This window comes from Helianthus annuus, chromosome 10, assembly GCF_002127325.2.
Source record: "Helianthus annuus cultivar XRQ/B chromosome 10, HanXRQr2.0-SUNRISE, whole genome shotgun sequence".
NCBI lineage: Eukaryota > Viridiplantae > Streptophyta > Magnoliopsida > Asterales > Asteraceae > Helianthus > Helianthus annuus.
Window position 1 is genome coordinate 150,806,231 of NC_035442.2, and position 25,380 is coordinate 150,831,610.

At 38.5% G+C, this 25,380-nt stretch overlaps 2 protein-coding genes across 2 annotated transcripts; both read right to left on the reverse strand.

Moving 5' to 3' along the window:
• Positions 1-6,958: 6,958 nt before the first annotated feature.
• Positions 6,959-9,873, reverse strand: LOC118482723. Its single transcript, XM_035978357.1, has 3 exons — positions 9,679-9,873; positions 7,392-7,472; positions 6,959-7,015 (listed from the first exon to the last, which is right to left on the reverse strand). Exons 1-3 carry the CDS (start codon positions 9,871-9,873, stop codon positions 6,959-6,961), a joined length of 333 nt encoding a protein of 110 aa, XP_035834250.1.
• A 12,019-nt stretch (positions 9,874-21,892) lies between these two features.
• Positions 21,893-23,823, reverse strand: LOC110885603 (9-cis-epoxycarotenoid dioxygenase NCED1, chloroplastic). Its single transcript, XM_022133305.2, has one exon. It carries the CDS (start codon positions 23,744-23,746, stop codon positions 21,968-21,970), a length of 1,779 nt encoding a protein of 592 aa, XP_021988997.1. The 5' UTR covers positions 23,747-23,823; the 3' UTR covers positions 21,893-21,967.
• Between the last annotated feature and the right edge of the window lie 1,557 nt (positions 23,824-25,380).

A 25,380-nucleotide genomic window follows, 5' to 3' on the forward strand; every position in this document is an offset into this window, starting at 1 on the left:
GAGATCCTTCTGAAGATCAGCTATCTTGAGGTCTTTCAGCATGACAACATGTTGAAGATCAGCAATCTTGCTATCCTGATCCTCAACATGGCCAACATAGGTCTCGATCTCAGCAAATTTCTGCAAGGAAGACAAGGGATAATGTCAGAACCAAATGATCCTCAAACAAGCAGGATACACAAGCAGGGACAGTGATCCTTACCTCATTGAAGTAGTCCAGGAACTGTTGGCGGATCAAGGGGAGGCCTTGCAGATCCTCAGCTTCGGAGGCCTTTCTCTTCTTGCCCCCCTTCCCTCTGAGGGGTGCCTTGGGGATTGAAGCAGTTGGGCTGGCAGGAGTCTTCTTCCTCGAGGATTTGACATTGGTGAGATCGGTGATGCTGAACTTTGAAGCAGACTTGGTGGATTTTCCAGCACCTACACAACCAAAACAAGATAAGTATCTTAAATTTATTTGAATTCATTATGTAATTGAATCTTTAAACAAGGATACTTACTTGACATCGTGACAGAACCAGAGGATACTTCCTGAGAATCTTGGGTGGTAGTCTTGAAAGTTCTTGTTTCAGGATCAAGTCTCTTGAAGGCCAAGAGTCTCTCTTTAGCAGCAGGAGTCAATCTAAGGTGTGAAACGGAGATAACTGCACAACAAGAAAGCAAAACAATATCAGTGATCCTCATATAGAAAGGTTCTCTGGTGATCCTCCTCAGGATCCTCCATCCTACCATGGGTAGACCAATTTTTGGGTAAGTCCTTCCCATCAGGGATGGTATCTCTTCTCACAAAAAATAAGCGCCGCTTCCAGTTGGTGTCGTTTTTGGTAGCCTTGAAGATTGGGTGCTCCTCCCCAGGTTTTCGTTTGAACAGATAACGATGGGAACCAAAGGTGGTAAGATCATACAGTTCCCCCAACTCAGCCATGCCTAAATCTATCCCCTCCTGCTCGATGATCCTCTCAAGGGTATGTAAAACCCTCCAGGTCATCGGCATGGCTTGGATGTAAGATATGCCAGTTAGGGAAAAGAAGGATTGGGTGAAAGCTGGAAAGGGATATGTGTAGCCTATGGCAAACGGGGTCACAGGGAAGGCGACCCATGAATCAGAAGTGTGATCGCTCAGGGCAGTAGGATCATAGGGTTTGAACACGGTGTTTGCGGTAAAACAGTACCGGACCCTGTCAACTTGAGGATCGGTGAAAATGCAGCGTTCTTTAGCGGAATCTGTGATGATCCCTTGACTCTTGAAGGGGCTTTCCTTCCGGTGATCCTTAGCAGGGGAGTTCCGGAGCAACATTTTGAACGGAATAAATGAAAAGAGAAGAAAAACAGAGCAAGCAAAGAGAGAAGATGAAGGGGAGAATACCTGTTTGATCTTCTGAATGCGGTTATAAAGGGAGAAGTTCTTGAATTTAAATGCAAACGATCATATCTATATCCCTATTTATAGTCATGATTTTTGCAGGGGTGTCACTTCTGTGACGTCATAATGCAACGGATAGTTCGGGATTAACGGCTATAAATCCGTTGAGTTTGTTACGGATAAGATCAAGAAAACATAACTCGTTAATTTTACATTTTACTCCTTATATTTTGGGGGCAATTGTTAGGGGAGGATTTTCTAACAATTAGTGATCCTTATTTGCTATCCTAATTAGTGATCCTTACTTCTGTGACAGATAGTGATCCTCAGAAGAGCTTCAGGATCAGGATCATGGATCACCCTAAGGATCCTCATACTAACGATTGGCTGTTTGTGTTTCGTATTGTTTTGCAGGAGTATTGAGCTTGACTTGGTCTTGGCAACGTTACTATGGAATATTCCACGGGTATTTCGCACACATTTGAATGGAAATGGACGTTGTGGAGAACGTGGGAGCATGGCACAAAAGTCGGACAATTAGTTAGCTTAGTTAGCTTTCATTTTTAAAGGGGTGACGAGCTAAAATTAGAACACTTAGCCATTTTTGGTTACACACACACTCTCGTACAAGTGCAGTCTCAAAGCTCTCTACAAACACTTAACAAATCTCACACTGTTACACGATTAGCCATAGTGATCCTTGTACTTAGCTCGTCACTATCCAAAGTTGTAAACTTTAATTGATTTATTTGAGCTTGGTAATCGGTAGTTTCCATCACCCGAGGTTTTTTATGCCGGAGATCATTCATTGATCAAGGGATTTTTCCTCGTATAAATCCTTGTGTCATTTGTGCAATTTACATCAAAGTGATCCTTATTGTTGTTCTTCATTTCAAGCATCATTCCCCGTAACTAAGAATTTGGTTGCATTATCCTCATAAGATTTTTGACCAAAACAAAGGGGTAGCGAGCTAATTAGAAAACACTTGGCTATTTTTGGCTACACACACACTCGTACAACTGCTCTCACCAGCTCTCGGCAAAACACTTAGCAATTTCACATTTTTTACACAATACACTATAGTGATCCTTGTACTTAGCTCGTTATCATCCGAAGTTGTAACACGTTTATTGTTTAATTTGAGTTGGTGATTGGTAGTTTCCATCACCCGAGGTTTTTTATGCCGGAGATCATTCATTGATCAAGGGCTTTTTCCTCGTATAAATCTTTGTGTCACTTGTGCATATCATTTCTGAGTGATCCTAATTGTTGTTCATCAATTCAAGCATCATTCCTCACAACAGAAAGTTTGGTTACATTGTCATTGATTGATTTTTGACCAAAACATTAGTTACTTAGATAATTTCTATTTTTAAAAGGGGATAACAAGCTTGAGTTAGAACAAGTTAGCAAACACACACACTCTCGCAAGCTCTCGGCAATACTTTGGCGATTTCATACACTTTTGCACTCTAGTGATCCTTGTATCAAGCTTGTTATCATCCCGAGTTGTAACAATCATTTGTTTAAATATAGTTAGTGATTGGTAGTTTCCATCACCCGAGGTTTTATATGCCGGAGATCAACTCTTGATCAAGGGATTTTTCCTCTTATAAATCCTTGTGTCACTTGTTCATTTCATTTACAAGTTATTCGTACATTTGTTCATTGATTCAAGCATCACACCTCACAACAAAAGATTTGGTTGCATTATCCTAGCTTGATTTTTGACCAAAACAGTTTCCATCTCATCTAGCCATTTCATGGCATCTATAGCTCATTTCTCCCCCGTGAAGTCGCGAGGTTTTCAGGAGACAAAGTACTTGTAAGAACACCCCTCTTTAGCATGTTGGGTTTCTTTCTTGGCAACACGTTTCGGTTCACTCCTCACACCCAAGGAAAAATGTGAACCCTCTATTTTATGTGTGGAAGATGGAGGGATAGATGAGGGTTTGGAATGTGTTGAACCTGGCCCTTTAAAATTAGCCATAAAATCAGCCATTGTTTTGCCGACTTCGACAGCAATCAGGAATCGAAGGTTATCTCCCTCACACGATATAAACTATCACTCTCTACAACATGCTAGGGTGATTGCACCCATCGTTGGCGTAGTATAGTGATGGTAAAATACTGAGCTCGTCCAAGGACATAAGAGCTTTTAATACCGAAATATCGTCGACGTCTAATCTAACCAAATTTTTTGAGTAAAGAATTTTTTATAAGTAAGTAGGAGTAGTAAAGTAGGAGTAAGCTTTGTCGTTCAAAAAAAAAGATTGGTGACTTGCCATACAAGTAGAATATATATATATATATATATATATATATAGGGTAGGGTTCATGCTAGAACCACCCTTATTGCGAGAACCGCGAGAACCGATGTGAACAGGGGGCAATTTTGTAAATACCAAACAACTTTTAAAATATTGGACTTCAAGCACAAATTAAATTACATTTAATACAAACTTTCACATCCACTCTCTCTAACCTCTGATTAGATCCAGATCTCTCAACATTTTCTCAACATTCAACCTGAATCTCTCAACAATTATCAACAGTTCGTCCCTGAATCTCTCAACAATACTCAACAGTTCATCGATTACATCATCGTCTCGAATACATCATCACTTCACCGTCATCAGTTCGGGATATTGAAGCATCTGGATTGAGAATTTATCTCAGATCTGAGATTTTACCAGCAGATAGTCATATAATCGAGGTTAGTCCCCAAAGTTCGTCCAAAATTAGTCCTATAATATATATTATGAACTTGATCATCGATCGTACATTCTTCATCTATTCGTAATTAGGGCAACGTGATTATAAGCATTCTTCATTTTTAATCCTTTCGTAATTAGGGCAACGTGAGTATAAGAATAGATGATTCAATGAGTGTGTCATATTGAATTTGAGCAAATAAAGTTAATAATATCATTCATGTGCATAGTGAATTTGAGTAGATTTGTTTAGGATACGTGTAGATGATTTTGTGTAATTAGAATATGCTGGTGTTGTTGTTTTAAGTAATGCACACGTGCATAGTGAACTTGGGCAGTTTTGTGTAAGATACGTGATTTTGTGTAATTAAGATATGATGGTGTTATTGTGATTTTGTGTAATTAGAATATGATGATGTTACTGTTTCATGTGATGCACATGTGCATAGCAAACATGAGCAGTTTTGTTTAATATACGTGTTTATGATTTTGTGTAATTAGATTCTGTTGATGTTGTTGTTTAAAGTGATGCATATATGCATATTGAATTTGATCACATAACATTGAACTTTACATATGGATTAATTTTAAATATCATTATAAGAATATGTGATGCACATGTGCATTTTGATTCACAAGTGCATAATGACAATGACATGTGATGCACATGTGCATACAGATGCACAAAGTGCATATAGATGCACAAATGCATATCGTTTACGGTGATGAAAAAGGGTGTTTAATGTACATACTAATTGAAATTACATTTTGCTTATATTATGTTTCAATTATTACTGTAGATAAAAAATGGAAAAAAAGCGAAGAAAGTAACATTTGTGTTGAGATAGAATGACGAAGGGGCAACAAAACTGCCTGATGATAAGGAAGGTGAATACAAAAGTGTTTAACGAAAAATCAAAAAAGGTTGGTTATTAGTCGATGATGCAGTTGGTAGTATATGCACATGTGCATCCAATTGTTACTTTCATGTTGAGCAATGTTGTTTGATGTCATGTGCAGTTATTGCAGGAGGAAGAAATATAAGGAATAGGACAAGTAAAAAGCACGATGTGATGGATGACAAGGGCGACGAGACGGTGGAATACTTCCACCATTAATGAAAGAAAGTTACATTGAACGTGTTATATTGAAAATTATGGTTGTTTTTGTATGGTGGTTGATATGTTAGTTATTTTTATTGATAATTTATATTTGTTTATTGGACGATGACAACTATACGATCGTTAATTCAGTAATTCAGTAATTTGATGTAATATGGTATAGTATATGTTGGAAATGCACATGTGCATAAGGTGAATTAGTATGCATAGTGGTGATATATGATGTGTTTCCGGATGATTATAATCAGTTTACAATGTTTTCAAATGTTATATAGTGGTTAGTATAGTATATGTTAGAAATACACAAGTGTTTATTGTTGTGACATAAATGATTATGTTGCCAATGCACATGTGCATATTTATATATTATTATGCATAATGGTAATGTATGATGGTGTTTGGTATAGGATATGTGTTTACAATGTTGTATGGTGTATGGTATAGTATATGTTGGAAATGGACAGTTACCTATTGATGTGATATGATGAGTGGCATAGTTTATGTTGGCATTGCACATGTGCATAACGTGTAGAGGTAGTAATGTATAATGTTGTTTGACATATTATATGGTGGGAATGCACATGTGCATAATGTATACGTTGCAATGTATAATATGTGAGTTGAAAATGGAGTACATGTAGTTAAAACATAATGGCATTAAAAAACGTGCATCGATAAGTTTAGATGGTATGGTTTCAATGTTGAAAATGCACGCGTTGGGTAATGCACATGTGCATGATGTTGAAACAGTGGACATGTTGGTAATTTATGTTAATTGGTCATGAATACAACAATGAATACTACACCGCTAAGTAGATAAAAAATAAGTCTAAACAAGGAATGTAAAAAAAACAAGTGATAATCAATTTATAAGTAGTTCAAGTATTTCTTTTGGTTGTCCTTCTTTTGAACATAATATGTACCATTCTTTTGAACATAATATGTACCGATGTGTACAATGCTCTGATGTGTACAATGCTCAACGTAGGATTGTTCCTATATATAAACAAAAAATAAAATGAATAAAAAGAGGATATAAATATCATAATTAATAAAACATATGGAATGTGTACGCATAATATTTAAACGGTCAACGATGTATACATGGTCAACAGTTTATCGGTCAACCATGTATACACGGTCAACAGTTTATCGGTTATGATCATAGTGGGTCAACAGTTTATCAGTGACAATTATAGGGTGTTAGAGTGATAATTATAGGGTGTTAGCATTACGATGCACATGTGGATTGGAAATGTGCTGATGGTTAACATATGATTATAGGGAGATGATTAAAGGATGTTGGCAATGTGATGCGCATGTGCACGGTTATGTATTAATGGTTAACAATATGATTAGTTATGATTATGGGGTGTTGTTAACGTGATGCACATGTGCATGTTCATGTTAATGATGGTTAACAGATTACGGATGACGAGTATGGGTGTTATCAATATAATGCACATGTGCACGATCGGTGACGAGTATGGGTGTTATTAACATAATGCACATGTGCATGATCGTTGTATTGATTCCCAAGAACCATTACAATATACTCTATTGGTTTCATTAACGGATTATAGCAACACAAACCTTTATCAACAAAAACTCGCATTTGTGTTCAGGTTCTATTTTTCTTCAATCTACACAGAGAATGATTTACATGCACTTAGTTCCAGAAGACACATTTGAATATCTCACTGTACAAAATACTTGTGACATCTAAATAGAATCTCTACGAGGTCAAAAGCAACATATTCATTCATCGATCATAATATGAGTCTGAATCCTCATCAAACTCGTCATGTTCCCCATTTTCCTGCAATTAAGGTTTTTATTGGTGAGTATAAACACAGTTGCTGCAATACCTATATTATATAATATGGTATAATAAAACTAATGGGTGGAAACAGTATTCTACATTAGCAAGAATCACTATGGGTATGAATGAGTTTGATAGTAAGTTGGTACTGCAACAAGTATAATTAGTTAATTACTTGATACCTGTTGCTTGGGTGGGTCAGACACAACGTGTAATGGGTCAACACAGGCTGGGTTAAATGCTGATTCTCATATATTTTCCCTAAAATCTGACACACCCTTTTACTATCAATCTGTTTTTACTCCGTCAAACCAAACACCACTATGTTTCAAAGTAAAGAACAGTAGTTACGGTGAGAAAAAAACATGCGCACCTTTCTCTTAGCATAGTCTGCCGAAGCTTTCTCAAACTTTGCTCGTTGTTCTGTCGCAACGTCATAGTACTGCACCTTCTCCTATAATAAAATACCACATACCAAAAGATATTAATACTAAGGTGTCATTACTCAGCTACACCCAAATTTGATGGAAAATACCAAGTACGTAGACACAGTTTATAACTAAATAATAAAAGTAATCAATATATGAATACACACGCAAAAGATGACTCTTCAGCTAAGTTACAAGATATTACTTCAAACCACTCTACTTTACTTTTTGAAACAACCACCAAACTACCAAAATGCAAAAACAAAAACTATAGTTTAGAAGAATAACAATCTGGAACTAAAGTCTAAAAGCACCAAATCCGATGGTCTTTTTAGAATGTAAGACCGTTTAACCGACGATTTTTTACTGTTGACCGACGGACATGAACCTCCAGACTCTGACTTTGACTCAGATTCCTCATCAGTATCTAACACCTGATCGACCACCTTTTTGATTAACTCAGACTCATGATCAGTGTCAGACGATGTGTAAGTGACGTCAATGTTTTCTGGTAATTCATCAGTTGTGTCCGTTTTTAGCTTTATATTGACCGCTTTTTCAAGTTGCTCCTCGTTTGGTTTTCTAGGAGAATACCCTTCCCAGATTGGAGGCAGACACTTGTTATAGGTAACAGTCGATTTCTTACCATTATCCTTTTTCTTCGACTTCTCATCTTGAAAAGCTTCGAAACCTGCAACAGTTGGATAAATTCGATCAATGAGATAATCAGAACTACAATAGCTTTGTAATAAACGTCTAATTCTCTCATTCTCAATTTTCTCTGTTTCCAACTCTTGCTTCCACTTAGCACTTTCTTCGATATAGAAGTTGATAGCTTTCTGCTTTGACATCATCACAGCATTCATCATTGTCAAAGCATTCTCTCTTTCTGAGTTTGTTTTTTGAAGACCAGTCACTGTTCTGTTCAAGACATCATAAGATTCTTTCACATAATTGAGATTGAACAGTAATTGCTCTTTGTTCTTCTCATACTCAGCTAGCTTTTCGTCTTTGACTGCACATTCTTTGCAAAGTTCAAGACACTTTGAACAAGGCTTGACGACTTCAACAATCTTTTCAACTTCTATTATCTTCTCAACTTCAACAACTTTTTCTGCTTCAGTCACCTTTTCCTCTTTACACACTTGCTCAGTTTCAACCATCTCCTCAGCAACACTTTAAACTTCTTCAATTTGAACAACATTTTCATTCTTCATTTCTTTCTGTTCTTTTGCAGCTCGTTTCTCTTTCAGCTTCTCCATGCGATCTGCAAAATAGAAATGAAAACTTTCAGGAGACAGATGAGATTTTGCAATTTTAATATGTTTTTCTTCTTCATCGTCACTACTATCATCAGTTGGTGACTGATCAAACTCGATTGATTTTTCAGACACATCATCCGAGGAACCAAAAACAGATGGTGTTTGATCAAAGACAACTTCTATTTCTGAACTAGCATCACTTTGTGAACTTTCATCTGCACTCAATGAGCTTTCATCAGAAACAACAACCTCTTCCTCCACATTCTTCACAGTCTCACCAATAGACTTCATCTATGTGGCAAACATATCTGGTTCTCTAACAATCTTAGCAATGAATGCTTTGAACTCTCCTTTTTCATCAACAAACATATCCCAGCTAAAGCCTTCAGGTAAACTTTTATCATCCTAATTGACTAAACAGACTTGCTTTCTGGTGATATGTAGTCGTTCCAGTGAAAATCCACCAAACAAGCTCTCTTAGAATCCTCGATTTTTCTACCATGAGCCACATGCGGTTCTTGTAGTTGTTGCTGACCCACTTGCTGATAAATGGCTTTCCGGTAATAATCGTCTTTTCCGAACGGATTCTAAGCTCCACTAGCTTCCCTGTTCTTGCATTCTCTCTTGAGATGACCTTTCTCCCTGCATCGAAAACAAGTAACTTTAGATTTGTCAAAATCTAAAGTAGAAACATGTGCATCAAGAAAGTCATTTCTCCCGGTAATCAGCTTGAACTTTTCAGCTCGCCTAAGAACACTAGCTAGATACCATTTAATGTCCATTAGTTCCATCTCTTTGGCGTCTATCTGATCGTAATCCTCCTTTGTGAGCATAGGATTCCCGATCCGCCCTCAACTAAACCTTCATAGGAGAGTAACACAGAACCAAGTAAAGCCATGTGGTCTTCAGCAGTTTCTTCAGAAAAACTTTGACCCTCTGGAAGATTTAATGCTATGTTGCACTGAATCACATAACCATTTCCAGTTTTTGTGCTTTGAGAATGTAAACTTGATGTAGTATCTTTAGGATTGATGCTTGGAAATGAAAAGAAACCACTGCTGCTCTTTGGATTTTGATCAACTTTTTCTGTTGAATCTCCAGCACTAAATGCGGTTTGAATCTTCGGGCTTCTTTCAGCTTCCGGAACACTGCCTTTGTAATACATCTTTACATCATGTTGACCACTTGGACTGTTCATCCTCGCAATCTTTTGTTATTCCAAATCCTGACCCTCAATCTTCTCGATAAACTGAGAAATTGTTAATCCATCATACACCCCAGTATTCTTTAAAATCATCAAGTAAGTTCCCCACTCTTTCTGCGGTAACGCATCAGCTAACTTGTCTACCCACTCTTCTCGATCCTTTTTTATACTCAGCATAGACATGGATCGCACTAAGTGACAGTATCGTTCAATGAGCTTCTTCGTATCTTCCCCGGGTAAACTTGTGAACAAATCAAACTCTTTCTTGAGCAATGCTTTCTTACTTTTAATCATGTGTTCACTTCCCTCAAATTTGACTTTAAGTGCATCCCAGATTGACTTTGAAGTTTTATCGTGCTGAAGTAATATGAAGATGTCTTCTTTTATAGCTTGTTGTAATAGACTGATCATCATTTTCTCGGCTTTGTACATATCCCGTTCTTGAACTGTAAACTCCGATATTTCTTTCTCAACGTGCAGATCAGTACATGGTAATGCATATTTCTTCAGAATACACTCCCACGATCTAAGATGGTTCGCTTGAACCCAATTTTCGAATCTGTCTTTCCAACCGTAATACTCCTCAATGCTCATTAGTTTCGGGGGTTTTTGAGTAGTTCCCGTTTCGTTTTCCAAATTCATAGCTTGAGCAATGACAGCCGGAGTAGTCGGTGTGGCAAACGCGTTGTAGAAATCATTATCCATGATTCGGTACCACGTATTTCAAAAACAGTTACTTTGGAGCGGAATTAACCCATATACAATTTTCGAGCGAAATCCCAAAATAGCCTTTGGAGCGAAATCACTAAATGATGTTTGGAGCGAAATCACCAAATGATGTTTGGAGCGAAATCACCACAAACAGTCTGGAGCGAAATCAGCAGTTTGTTGATTGGAGCGAAATCAAGACAAACTTTGGAGCGAAACCTCAAACTTTATATCACAGGAGCGGAATTACAAAGAATTTTGGAGCGGAATCAGCAGGTTTTTGCAGCTTGGAGCGAAACCAGGCCTATATCTCGAGCGAAATCAGAGATGTCCAGTTCGAGCAGAATCAACTCGGAGGTCATTTTTGTCCATTTTAAGCCGAATTTAGCCGAGAAACTTTCAAGGGTTTGTTAATAGTCAATTATCTACAGTCTGTGAAAAATTGATCAGGTTTTGACCGTTAAATCTTTCTGAACTGATGAAAGAAGGTGTAGAAATAAGAAATTTCAGTGAAATTCGGCGGTAAACTGCAGAACTCCTACAACTGGCTCTGATACCAATTGTAGGATCGTTCGACTGATCCGAATGAGTCGTTCAGAGAGGTTCTGATCTATTTCAGGTGCGGAAAACAAGAAATAGACTTAGAAACAGCTGATTCTTCACTTTAAACACCGTTTTGATTAATCTGACAGCGATTACAACGAGTCTTCACACCGGCAGCACTTCGGTATGGAATACAAGGAACTGTTATCTGATTTCGCTCATGGACACCTATATATATGGTCCTGATTCCGCCCGAAACATACAAGAGTCATTTGGAGCAGAATCTGAATGTTGTGATTCCGCCCGAAATCATCCAAATGACATTTGGAGCGGAATTAGGCTTATGAGCGAAATCAGACTTTACAACACCATAAACATGCTTCTATCTCGTAAAACGTGCCCTGATCTATACAATCTAGTCTAAAACTTGATACAAGACGAAGTCGACAGATATATGCACTAACAGGTTCTAAGCGGGCAACGCCCCTGGAAGCAGGGTCCAAGGGGTGGCAGCCCCTAGCGGAGTCCAAGGGGCGGAGCCCCTGGCTGGGGTCGAAAAATAAAGGCAGTTAAGGCAATATATTCAAAATTTGAATTAAAACTGCCCATGGAAAGTTATCTGCAATTAATCCCTAAATTCGTAGATACGGTTTTTGGTCTTCTTCCTGGTTCATTACGAATTTACCACAAACATATTGTTGTTCTAATTCTCGAAATCAGAGTTGTATCTGATTGAATTATTCGGTAGAACTATCGAAATAATTTGATCCGATAGTGATTACACGCCTCTCTGATCGTCCGGTTTCATAAAATTCCCCAACACAGGTAAATACCAGGGTAATAGGCTGGGAATGAGACATGATTTTACAACCGAGTATTAATATAAGATTAGTTTTATACTTGTATCCAACCCATAATGAAAGAGTATTAGGAAAAGAATATTTAAAATTAATATAAAAAGGATTTCTGGAATGGTAGCGCGTGAGATCGAATTTGGACGTGATGTCGATATGCTGCTACTACTTCCCAAGAAACCAGGCTCTCCAAATAATTATATAACCCTACAAAAAGTAACTTGGGGTGCCTTAGGGTAACTCAAAAGTTGTGTCTTTTTACACATAACCCTTAACTAATACCCTTGCTTCATAAACACATAACCCAAACCAACATGTCCCAATATATATACCCCTTTAATAAATATATTTGGGTTATGTCCCGTTTATTTAAAAGTCACACCCTTCACTTCATTTTACTCTCGCATATGTACTTGATTAAACTCTTCAAATGAACCGAGACATACTTGAACCAACACACAGCATAAGAATCAACAATTCATGTGTTTAGATCACACTCATTCAAAAAGTCACAACTCTTCAAACAATTTTTAAATATAACACACCCTTACGAAAATGTCACAACTTTTAAACACAACACACCCTTTCAAAAGTCACAACCCATCAAACTACTTTTAAATATATCATACCCATTACAATTTTTGCATGAAACCAATCATCACACCTATTCAATCTTCCATTGTCGATCTGTTCGCATGGAATATGGAATCATCGCTTCCACTTATATTATGTATATATGATATACATACAAATACTCAAACCTACCCATTAGTGACGTAACCACAATATGCAGAACATGCATGGAACATCCCACCATTTGAAAGGAATTAAACAAACACATGAACTATCGCACCGGCACACTAATAAACGGCATAAAATCAAAGGGTCACACCCTTTCAAGTTACTACACAACCGGAAAATACGGATGCACCGTTCTGACGCACCATTTGAACTGGAAAGAAACCGATGCACCGTTTAAAGTTGCAAGTTAAGTTACTACACACCCGGAAAGTACCGACGCACCATTTGAACCCAAAAGTAACTAACGCATTGTTCCGACACACCGTTTGGAAAAAAAATAAACAAATCAACACTGAATCGTTGTATCGTTTCATTATTAATATATATAATAATCCAGATTATTAACCACTATAGTCACTTATGGCATCTCTCCGAACATGCAACCGTCGTATCGTATCCGTACATATCATCGCATCCCCTCCGAACAACAACCGCCATTTCCCTTCATATTTATATATGATATAAGCCGGATAACAACCGCCCTCAAAATAACTCGGCCACAATAACAAATGAAGGCAACGACGTATCTCTCCATTCGCTGGATAATAAAGATCCAACACATCACTTGGTTCATGATTCATGAGGCTGCAATTCAATTCGATTAGATTGATTGACTGACGGAGATTTCGATTGTTTGCAGTGAGTGTACCAAAGTGCCGAGAATGTGAAGGGGGTTCGCTGACCACCAGGAGGGAGAAGGCCATGCTAGCGGTTGTGCACCGGAGGGGGGTTGTCGGCCACAACCACGAAACTGTAGTGACGGTGAAATGGTGAAAAGTTTGGGATGAGATGATCATTTTATGTTGCAAAGCCTATTATAAAAAAATCTAAAACGAGTCTCACTTTATTACTATGTTCAAGCGTGCACATCAACGCATATGGTTTCACGTGATGGTTTTCTTTTGCTTTATTTTTCAGTTTTTAGATTTGTTTTAAAGAGTGTTAACCATGATATAAACGAGATTACTGTTAGTATTATTATAATAAATTTTACTATCATTGTTTTCGTTAATTTTTTTAAAAAAGTTGAATACACAACTATTTCCCATGTTGAAATTTTGATGTTGTATTGTTAGATTTTAATTGAAAATAAATTTACTTTTGTTATATAATTGGGGATATTGCGAAATAATTTACTTTTTGGTAGATAATTTAGGGATATTGAATTTTGTTACGAAGATATGTTGAAATGTGCAACAGATGTAATCCATAAACTATGTTATTTTTGCCTACATTTGTATTTTAGATGGATGATGATGTAGGTTATGTGAAATTGTGCTTTTTTTTCTGAACGGCGTATGGTTAGGATGTTGCTAACCTTAGTTTGTTAGTATCACCAAGTTAGTATTAAAACTCCCCCACTGCCTGAATTTAAACCCAGGACCTCCAAGAGAAGCAACACTTCCCACCTTCCACTTGACCACTAGGCCAAGAGATCATTTGAAATTGTCCCTTTTATGAAACTTATTCAAGAAATACATTTGTTTGCAATTGAGTTTTTTTTCAAGAAACACCTCTATGTCTATTATTGTCAAATGGGTTTTCTTATCAACAACTAACCACATGTTATGCCCCATCTTTTGATATGATGCCTTTTAAGTTTTAAAAATAATAAATTTGTTTTAGGCGAAAATCGCATAAAAATTTGCTACCAAGTTCAATTTTGTGGTATTTTGTTGTTGGATTTTGTTATTATTTTCAAAAGAATTGAAAATTAACCCACTTTGGATGCAGTTGGTGAATAGAATATAGTCATATTAAAATAACTCATTTTCAACACCCCGCTGCAACGCGCGGGTTAGCGTCAACTCGTTAAATAAATATATCAAGTATCTCCCCGATCTTTTCTAGGTAACGAATTTAGCGCCGTCATGCGGAAAATGCGATAACAATAAATAATGTCAAAAAATCATAATATTTTATATTTAAAGTAGGCTTTTTAAATATTTAATTAATTAAGGTATTCAAAGAGGAGTGATGTCACTAAACAGCTACTAATCGTCAGTACTCTTCGCATTACAATTTATTAAAAAAAATATTTATTTTGATAGGAAAAATATATAGATAGATAGACCAAGATATGTATTGGATTTCACAGTATTTTATTTTTTAATTAAGATCTAATTCTATTGAGATTATTAGATTTAACACTCAATTTGTGATTATAAATCTTAAATCCATTTTTTGTATTTTTGGAATTCGATCCAATTCCATTGATGATTTCTAATAGACTGTGATTTAGCCTATAATTTAGGATCACCATTATTTGTAATTAATGTAATTATCATCATTCCTAGTATAGGTGAAAGGATGTATTCTATATATTGTAGTCAATCGAATGTATTAGTCAAGGGATTCAATTATAATCTCTATCATGGTATCAAGCTAGGGAACCCTAATCCCCTTCTTTCTTTTTCTTTCTCTGCCGTTTTCTTCCTGCATCACCTTCACAGCCAATTTTTTTTTTCCTTCTCAGCCTCTCATCCACCATGGATAATAATAAAATCCATCCCGCACTCACCGTCACAAACATCAAAACAGTAATTCCCATTACCCTTGACTCCGAATCCACACAATACAATACGTGGTCTGAATTATTTCGACTTCATTGCACTGCCACCCTTGTCTCCGATCACTTATCTCCCCGTAAACCACCACCCGCTGCCTCCTCTAACACCGACAAAGATAAACAAGACACATCTTCTCCCGCACTCGATTCATGGGAACGTTTGGATGCCATAGTCCTCCAATGGATCTATGGCACCATCACACCCGATCTTCTCAATACCATCATTAAGAAATCTGCCACAGCCTATGATGCTTGGAAGGCTATCGAATCCCTTTTCCAAGACAACAAACCCACTAGAGCCCTCTATCTCAAACAAAAATTCGTCACCACCCGATTGGAAACTTTCACTTCCATGGCATCCTACTGCCAAGAACTTAAGATTCTTGCTGACCAACTAAGCAATGTTGATGCACCCATCAGTGACCAAGACCTTGTCTTACAAACCCTTGCTGGCTTAACTGACTCCTATGAAGGCATTGCCCTTGTCCTTCAAAATACCAAACCACTACCCTCCTTTACAGAAGTTCGCTCACAGCTTTGTCTTAATGAAACTCGTAAGGCAAACCAAGCCCTCCATGCATCCTCCACCGCCGCTACAGCCCTTCACACCCAAACCACCCAGAGCCGCTCCAACCAAAACTCTACCACTAATGCTCCCACCACCAATCCACTACCCAACCCGTCACCCAACACCCACTCGTACTCTTCAGACCACAACCGTGGTCGAGGCAGGTCAAGAGAACGAGGGCGCGGACGCTCGTCATGGGGCAGGGGTTGTGGCTTTAACCAAAATCAACAACCATATTATCCAAACCAACTGTGGACTTTCGGCAACTCTCCATGGGCTGCCCAATCATCGAACTCATCCTGGACACCTTGGCCCATGCCTCCATGCCCTTATCCCACCACAAATCAGCACACAGGCACCACTCCGGGAACAGGTTTACTCGGCCCGAGACCAAATCAGTCCGCTCACGTGGCATACACTCCAACAAACATAGAGCAAGCCATGTATACTATGAGCCTTAATCAACCGGACTGGAACTCTATCATGGATACCGGGGCGACTGGACACATGCAACTTCCCTCAGGTAACTCCCATTCTTCTTTTAATAATGGCATTTTACAACATATTATTGTCGGTGATGGTAAAACCATCCCGGTGACCGGACAGGGAAATCAAATTTTACCGCCACCCTACCCACCCTTCAAACTAAATAATGTTTTATACTCTCCCAAACTCATTAAAAACCTGATTTCCGTCCGTCGCCTCACAACCGACAACTCTCTTTCCATCGAATTTGACCCATTTGGCTTTCTTGTGAAGGACCTCAAGACCCGGATCCCTATCCTTCGATGCAACAGCACCGGTGACCTCTATCCATTGCTGCCACCACCCGCTTCACAACAAACTTCCCCTGCCGCCTTTGCTGCTCTTTCACACCAACTCTGGCATCAACGTCTTGGCCACCCAGGACCTGATTTATTGCTTTCTCTTAAGAATTCTAGCTCAATTGTTTATGACAAAATAAATAAAAACTTATGTCAATCATGTGTTTTGGGAAAGAGTATTCGTTTGCCCTTTAATTCTTCCACTTCTCGCACATATTTTCCTTTTGACATTATCCATAGTGACTTATGGACCTCCCCCGTCCTGAGCACGGGCGGTCACCGGTATTATATACTATTTTTAGATGACCGCACCAATTTTCTTTGGACATACCCACTCGCTCAAAAATCACAAGTTTATAATATTTTTACCAATTTCTATAACCAGATCAAAACCCAATTTGAACACCCAATCAAAACATTCCAATGTGACAACGGCACCGAATATGTAAATAATAACTTTAAACAATTTTGTGCTCAAAATGGAATGATTTTCCGTCTCTCATGCCCACACACATCTTCCCAAAATGGAAAGGCGGAACGCAAAATCCGTTCCATCAATAACATGATTCGTACCCTTTTGGCCCATGCTTCCCTACCACCTTCCTTTTGGCCTCACGCCTTAGAAATTGCCACATATCTCCACAATATCTTACCAAGCAAAACACATAAAAACTTCACACCCACCGAATTACTATACCGCCGCACACCATCCTATGATCACCTCCGTGTTTTTGGCTCCCTCTGTTATCCCCTTATACCATCAACCACCACCCACAAACTCGAACCACGATCTCACCCTTGTGTTTTTCTTGGCTACCCCACCCAACACCGAGGTTACAAATGTTTCAACCTCGACACTAACCAAATCACCATTTCCCGTCATGTCCTGTTTGATGAAACCATTTTTCCCTTCCAACATATCACTTCACCCACCACCTCTTATTCTTTTCTTGACGCTCCCCTTCACCCGCAACTTTGGACTCAGCTTCAATCCGTCACACTAAACAATTCAGCCCATCCTACTATATCGACCCAACCAAACTCACCTACCAATCCGTCAAATCTCCCGAACCCTCAAAGTACCTCACAAACCTCTCCTCACAACCCTTTAACCGACCCACCTTCACCTCAGCCCATAAACCCTGAACCAGCCCATAACACCCCGCCCACTACACCGGTTACGACACACTCCACCCCACATCCTCACACCACCACTACACCTGCCCCGACCCATTCCACCCCACCCCCTCAACACACCACAGCTGCTCCACCCCCTCCTACCACAAACACAACTCGCACAATGCGAACTCGTGCGATGGATGGGATTTCCAAACCAAGGAAACTATTCAACCTACACACCACACCACTCATCCCTATACCGAAAAACCCCACCCATGCCTTGTCCTCACCGGAATGGTACAAAGCCATGACTGACGAGTTTAATGCCCTTATTAAAAATGAGACTTGGGAGTTAGTTCCCAGACACCCTCAAATGAACATAATTCGCAGCATGTGGCTCTTTAAACATAAATTTAATGCTGATGGCTCATTAGAACGGTATAAGGCTCGCTTGGTTTGTGATGGCAGGTTACAGCAGGTTGGCATTGACTGTGGAGAAACTTTCAGTCCGGTAGTTAAACCGGCCACCATTCGGACAGTCCTCACTCTTGCACTCACTAAGTCTTGGCAAATCCATCAACTTGATGTCACTAACGCCTTCCTTCATGGCAAGCTCAATGAGACAGTCTACATGTATCAGCCCATGGGATTTCGCCATTGTGACTTTCCAAACCACGTGTGTAAACTGAAGAAATCTCTCTACGGGCTAAAGCAAGCCCCACGGGCTTGGTATCAACGATTTACCGATTATGTTCTTCAGATGGGTTTTCGTCAAAGTGGTTGTGACAACTCCCTATTTATATTTCAGCAGGGTACTCAGACCGCCTACTTGCTCCTATATGTAGACGATATTCTTCTCATCACATCTTCCACTTCGCTACGTCAGCAGCTTATGACAAACCTTGCGAGCGAGTTTGCTATGAAAGATCTTGGTCCTCTCAGCTACTTCTTGGGCATCTCTGTTACCAGAAACAACAATACCATGTTCCTCTCTCAGCAAACATATGCCCATGACATCATCAAACGGGCTGGCATGCAGTCCTGTAAACCGGTTGACACACCGGTTGACACTCAGGCCAAGTTAAGTTCCACTTCCGGTACTCCTTATGAGGATCCCTTGCTATACCGTAGTCTTGCAGGTGCCCTTCAATACATCACATTCACTCGCCCGGACATCAGTTATGCCGTTCAACAAATTTGTATGCATATGCACGCCCCTATGACTACCCATTGGCATGCTTTGAAACGCATCATTCGATACCTAAAGGGAACTGCTTCTCTCGGTCTAACGCTATGCCCGTCCTCTTCTGCTTCTTTGACAGCCTACACTGATGCCGATTGGGCCGGCTGTCCTGACACTCGCAGATCTACCTCCGGCTATTGTGTTTATTATGGTGATAACCTTCTCTCATGGTCTTCAAAACGCCAACCCACGGTTTCTAGGTCGAGTGCAGAAGCAGAATACAGAGGTGTTGCTAATGTAGTGGCTGAAATTTGTTGGCTACGAAATCTACTTCTTGAATTACATCACCCGCCATCTAAAGCCACAATTGTGTACTGTGATAATGTTAGTGCAGTCTACTTATCAGGGAATCCCGTTCAGCACCAACGGACCAAACACATTGAACTTGATATACATTTTGTCCGAGAACAAGTCCAACGCGGGCTCGTACGTGTTCACCATGTGGCATCACGCTTTCAAATTGCTGATATATTTACCAAAGGTCTCCCACGTCAACTGTTTGAAGATTTCAGGTCCAGTCTAAGCATTCGTTCACCTCCAGCTTCGACTGCGGGGGTATAATAGACTGTGATTTAGCCTATAATTTAGGATCACCATTATTTGTAATTAATGTAATTATCATCATTCCTAGTATAGGTGAAAGGATGTATTCTATATATTGTAGTCAATCGAATGTATTAGTCAAGGGATTCAATTATAATCTCTATCAATTTCTTTTTGACTTTAGAAATGATAAATATTCCATTATTTATATTTTATGTCATCAATGATGATTTTTTTGCCTTTAGAAATGATTAATATTCCATTATTGTTATTTTATGTCAAAGAATATCCAACTCACAACCTGATATTAACTACCTTATAACCATTGGATGAATATAAGTTTAGTTACACTAACAGAAAACGTGTGTCAAAACTCAGAGTGCCTTTCAGTTAAACCATACATTAAGACAAATATTGTAAAGTTGGTGAAAAAAGAGGGGTTAAATTGTAATAATAACATAGTTTATTGATTTTTATAAACAACTAGTATTAAGTCCCCGCGTTGCGGCGGGGTCGTAAAACCGTGACAAATAGCATTAACGCGACACCACCATCAGTGACTATCAACATTGAAGTTGTAGCGTGTTAACCCAGTGAAATTAGACCGAAACATAAAAAATAGAAAATAATAATTAAGTCGATTTAGGACCCCACGTTGCGACAATCTATCAAACAGGATAGACGATGTAAGAACGTTGAACCACACATACATCGTTCCACCATGTTAACTCGCAAAATTTAGAGCGTAGTGTAAAACAAAACATAAAAGCGTTGAACCACATACGTACGTTGCGCCGTTTTAACTCGTAAAATTTAGAATGAAACGTAAAACGGAAGTTTTAAGGAGTATATAAAGTATATGGGACCAAAGTTAAAAGTAAAAAAAGTTGTTAGGTTAAATTGGAAAAGATGAAAACTTTTGGTTGAAAGTAAAAAAATCAAAGAGTTACGGGTTAAAATTGTAATATTTTTTTTTTTTTTTGAGAAGCACTCAAAGCATGGGGTACAACACTACTATACTATAAGTTGTTAATTTATAATATATAAATAAAATATACTAGTTTTTGCCCCGCCGGCGTTGCGGGGCAATAAGTCGAATATTTGTTTCTCATAACATGTATGTCTGTAAAGAGGGCAAAATCATAAATTATATTTTAAACTGGAGGCGAAATTATAATTTTAAACTGAGAACAAAATCATAATTTTGAGCTAGGGGAAAACATAATTTTATTTTGAACTGTGGGCAAAAACGTAATTTTGAGCTGAGAGCAGAATCGTAGTTTCAAGCTAGAGGAAAAAACAACATTTTATTTTGAACTGGGTTGAAAAACGAAATTTTAAACGGAGGGTGAAACCGTAATTTGAAACTGAGAACAAAATTAAAAGTGAGTTTTTGAACCGAGGGCAAAAGCGTAATTTTGAGCTAAGGGCTAAATTATAATTTTATTTTGAGCTAAGAGAAAAAACGTAATTTTAAACAAAGGACGAAAGCGTAATTTTAAACTAGAAATATAATAAAATTAAAAAAAATTGATCCAATAGGCAAGCTGCATGGCACTATTCTTCTAACTTAAAAACGTATATCTAGGAAATTCTTTACAAACCCGATGTACACCATGCTTTCGCGATTGTACCCAGATGGTAAAGGGAACCAAGCTGAGCTTCAATTTATACATACACAAAAAGCTACAAACTGGTCCCTCAAGACTTAAATATATCCAAAGAGAACCCTAAACTACTAAAAATTAGCTAAACCCTCCAAAGACGTTGGAGGTGTAACTGAGATTTTCAGGGGAATTATCTGCAAGCCATCTTTCCAGCAAAATTGCTTCTACTATGAGGCTAAAGGGTATAGGGAGCATGAGTTGAATCATTAATGCCACATATGATCATTAATGGATTGTTATACCATCCACTTCCTTCATCCACCATGGTTGGCATGGTTTAAACCATGGCAACCATGAGCCTACTTTCCTTTTTCAATGATTCATTTTCCTTTTCTACAAAAATAAATTAAAATAGGAAGATAGTGGTTTGGGTCATGACCACACCCTTAGGGTAGTGGTTTTGAATGATGGATTAGAAGTGAGTGACATGGCGCCGATGTAGAGGATCATGGTGACCATAAAGGTCATGACCACACCCTATAGCCTGAGAGTAGCTGTACACATATCCTTAATAATGTTGTTCCCTAACCGGAAATCGCTATCATATAAACTGAATATATTAGTTAGGGTTTATTGTTATACAGCCCTAACTAATATGTTCTATCTAATAGGTCTTTTAGGCCTGGGTAGCCAAACTTTTGACGCTCACAAATGTGCCATGGAAACCATAGGGAACCCTCGATGGCAGCTTCACGGTCGCTTCCAACTGCAATGTGATTGCATTGACGATATGAAGCTCCGATTTCGACGTTTTTTCATCGTGGACGAACGACAAAATGTGGCCGTCGTCTTCAGATTTCGAGTTTGTCTCTCTGGGAAGAAACAAAGGCTCTCCACCGTATTTTTCGTCGCCGTATATGAATTTTGTTATTTCTCCTGTAGAGAGGTCCACTTTAGCGAAACCGGAAACCTTCGGCCACGGATCAGCTATCGCAAGGTATGCGTATTTCGACTTCCGGCCAAGAAGGTTCTTATTCACCATCCCTGCTTCCAAATTGACGTCGTTTTCCGGCGAAATGATCGCCTGGCGAGTGGATTCTCCAGTTTTTAAATTAAGTCTAATTTCAGACAAAACACTCTTCAATTGTTCATGACTCTCGTTAAAAATGGAGTCCGCCGGAGTCATGCACGACCCGATCACGACCACTTCTTCGGTTTCGGGTTCTTCCCAAGCGTTCCAAAGATGAAAACAAAAACAATCGGGAACTTCAAACCACTTGATCCCGGAATCATCACCGGCGTACTTATCCAAAACACCAAACCGTGAAACTTTCTCCTTATCATACACTACCGGAGACCCACCGGTGATCATCTCCGACATCTTGAAAACCACCTGGTGGTCCGGCACCACAACAAAATTCTCCGTGATCGCGAAATCATGAACCATAGTTGGTCCCCCCAAATTAATAGCCACGTCATCAGATTTGTGTCCATCAGGGCTGAATCGAAAGTATTTTAAATACGGTTTCTTTATTACATCATAACTTAGCGCAAAAAGCTCACCCGAAACTGGGTCCACTTTCGGGTGAGCAATCATGGTAGACTTCAACTGCCCGTTGAAGTCAAACCGACCAACGGTTTTCAAATCACCGGTTTCGGTGACCCGTACTTCGTACGGTAAATCATCTTCGGACATAGCTAAAAGCCGGTTGTTAAAATAAACCAAACCCGCGTTCGCCACGCCAATGCCTTGGCTATGATCTACCAAACCACACAATCCGCGTGCGTAAAACAGCAACAATTTAGCAATACCAGAATGCCCATGAAGTTCACCAATAGTTTTCGGAAAAACCGGTTTACCATACGCACGTTCTTGAACGAGCCTCTGAGTCTCTGTAAACCGGCAAGCGTAACTCGCTGAGCCGTTATCGAACTTTACCGCGTAAATCATTCCGTCACCATCAAACAAATGGTGATCGGATGGCGGCTCGAACATCGGGTTAGCCCCATTTCGCAAGTACACTCCGTCGATATCGTCCGGGATTGTTCCCTCCACCGGGAGACAGTGGTGCACCGGCGTCTCAGGTACCGGAAAAAAGTTTCCGGCGATTTGGACATTCGGGTCGACCGTTTTCGGTAACGGGTGTTTCTTTTCGCGTTCAAGTAACGTGTTTTCGATCGCGTCCAATGCCATGGCTGATGCTTTTTGCAACAGGTTCCATGAGTTGGCCGATGGTTTGGTGAAATTCATACTTGGAGGTGACTGCAGAGCACATTTTGTTGGTTTTGTAGTTTTATATTTACGCGAAAAAAATGAGAATGAATTCGAAGTTGAAGATGAAGATGAAGAAAAGGGGTTTGAATTGAACCCTTTTTTTGTTGAAGATGATAATGAGTGAGTGGGTATAAGGTTTGTACAAATTGTATTTGAACTTGAAGTGGAAGCAAACGCCATTGTTGTAAAATTATATGGAAGCTGTGTGTTGAGCTTCCTGTAAGTTCAAATGGGAGTGAGTGATGTTTGGAGATGAAGAAATGGAGGGGATATAAATAGTGGGGGAGGGTGGTGGGGGAGGTCCACCGGAAAACGTGTATAAGAGACCACGTGTTGGATGGTCAAGGAAAGGCAATGCAAAATGTCGACAGCCTTAAACTATATTGCTCGTCATCGATACAATCTATACATCGTAATAAAAAAACATAGCTATGATCAATGACACATGACATTTTTTAGCCTTCATTTCATATATGAAATTTTTTTAGGTTACATTTTGCCATATGCCACTTTTTCCACTCATCCTATATTCTTAACATAACTTCGGGTCAGACGGACCCGTTTCTGATATTTGGTTCAAAAATCGGGTGGGATATATAAATCTTATAACCCGAACAAACACAACTTCAATCTCATAATCTAGGGTCTCACCCAAGTCATCTCTCTCTTTCTCTTCTGATAGCCGCAGCCTACAACTTCAAAATCAATATAATCATATTAATCTTCCATTAATCATCTTGACTCAAAAAGGGCTTTAAGATCCATCTATTAAACAAGTTTATTTATTTATTCATTTTGTTAGTTTTGGTATTTGTATACCGATGAAAAAATTTGGATAGGGGACTACATCATTTTGCAAACCAGACTCAAAAACTTGGCAACAACCTTGAATGTGTGAAGATATTTCCTAGTGAAAGATGCTAAAGAGATAAAGTGCATAGGTAATATCTTTCATTTTATCTTTTTTAATATTTTTTAAGAAATATAAGAATATGAAAAGCTATTATAAATTTTGCTTGCATCTATATGTAAAGATGGTTCGGTACTTAGTTTACAACACACATCCTTTTGAAGCCAAGTAGTCTTGGTGTAGGAGGGTTGACTTTGTATGTCAAAAGATGAAAAATTTGAGTCATTAATTTCTATTCATAATTAAAAGTTTTTATTTAAAAAGTTTTATGATGAAAAAAATGGAGAACTAATTTGTGTTTCTATGTCAAAAGATTGAAGATTGTGACATTTGACTTCATTGTTTACATATTCCATAACTTATTTGTGCCTTCTCAATTTCGACCTTCTTTTTAATTTGTAAGTTTTAGAGTAAAGATTTCAAAATTGAAATTTTTTTAGTTATAAGTTGATTATCATGTAATTTCTATTCATAATTAAAAGTTTTTATTTAAATTCATCGAAGACAATTCGAGCTTCTAAGATTCATACTCGCCTATGTCGGGTACTTGCTTTTGGGATGATTAGAATATATTATACTATAGTGTCTATACACTAAAGTAGATACTAAATTATAATATATTCTCATCATCTCTATCAAGTTAAAACATTACCTATGTATATTTGCTTTTTGCTATTTTTTTAATAACGAATGCTTCGATACGGCGCATCAGCTTTTGGGATCAAATCGCAGCGCATCGCCACGCGCTTTTGAAAACCAAGTGTATATATATATATATATATATATATATATATATTCCGATTTATACATTGTTATTTTGCTTATTAAAGTTTCGAGAGTTTTGAAGTGTAAATTTGGTCAATTTGTTTAGAAGTGTTGAGAAAGAGTGGATAGATTCAAAATT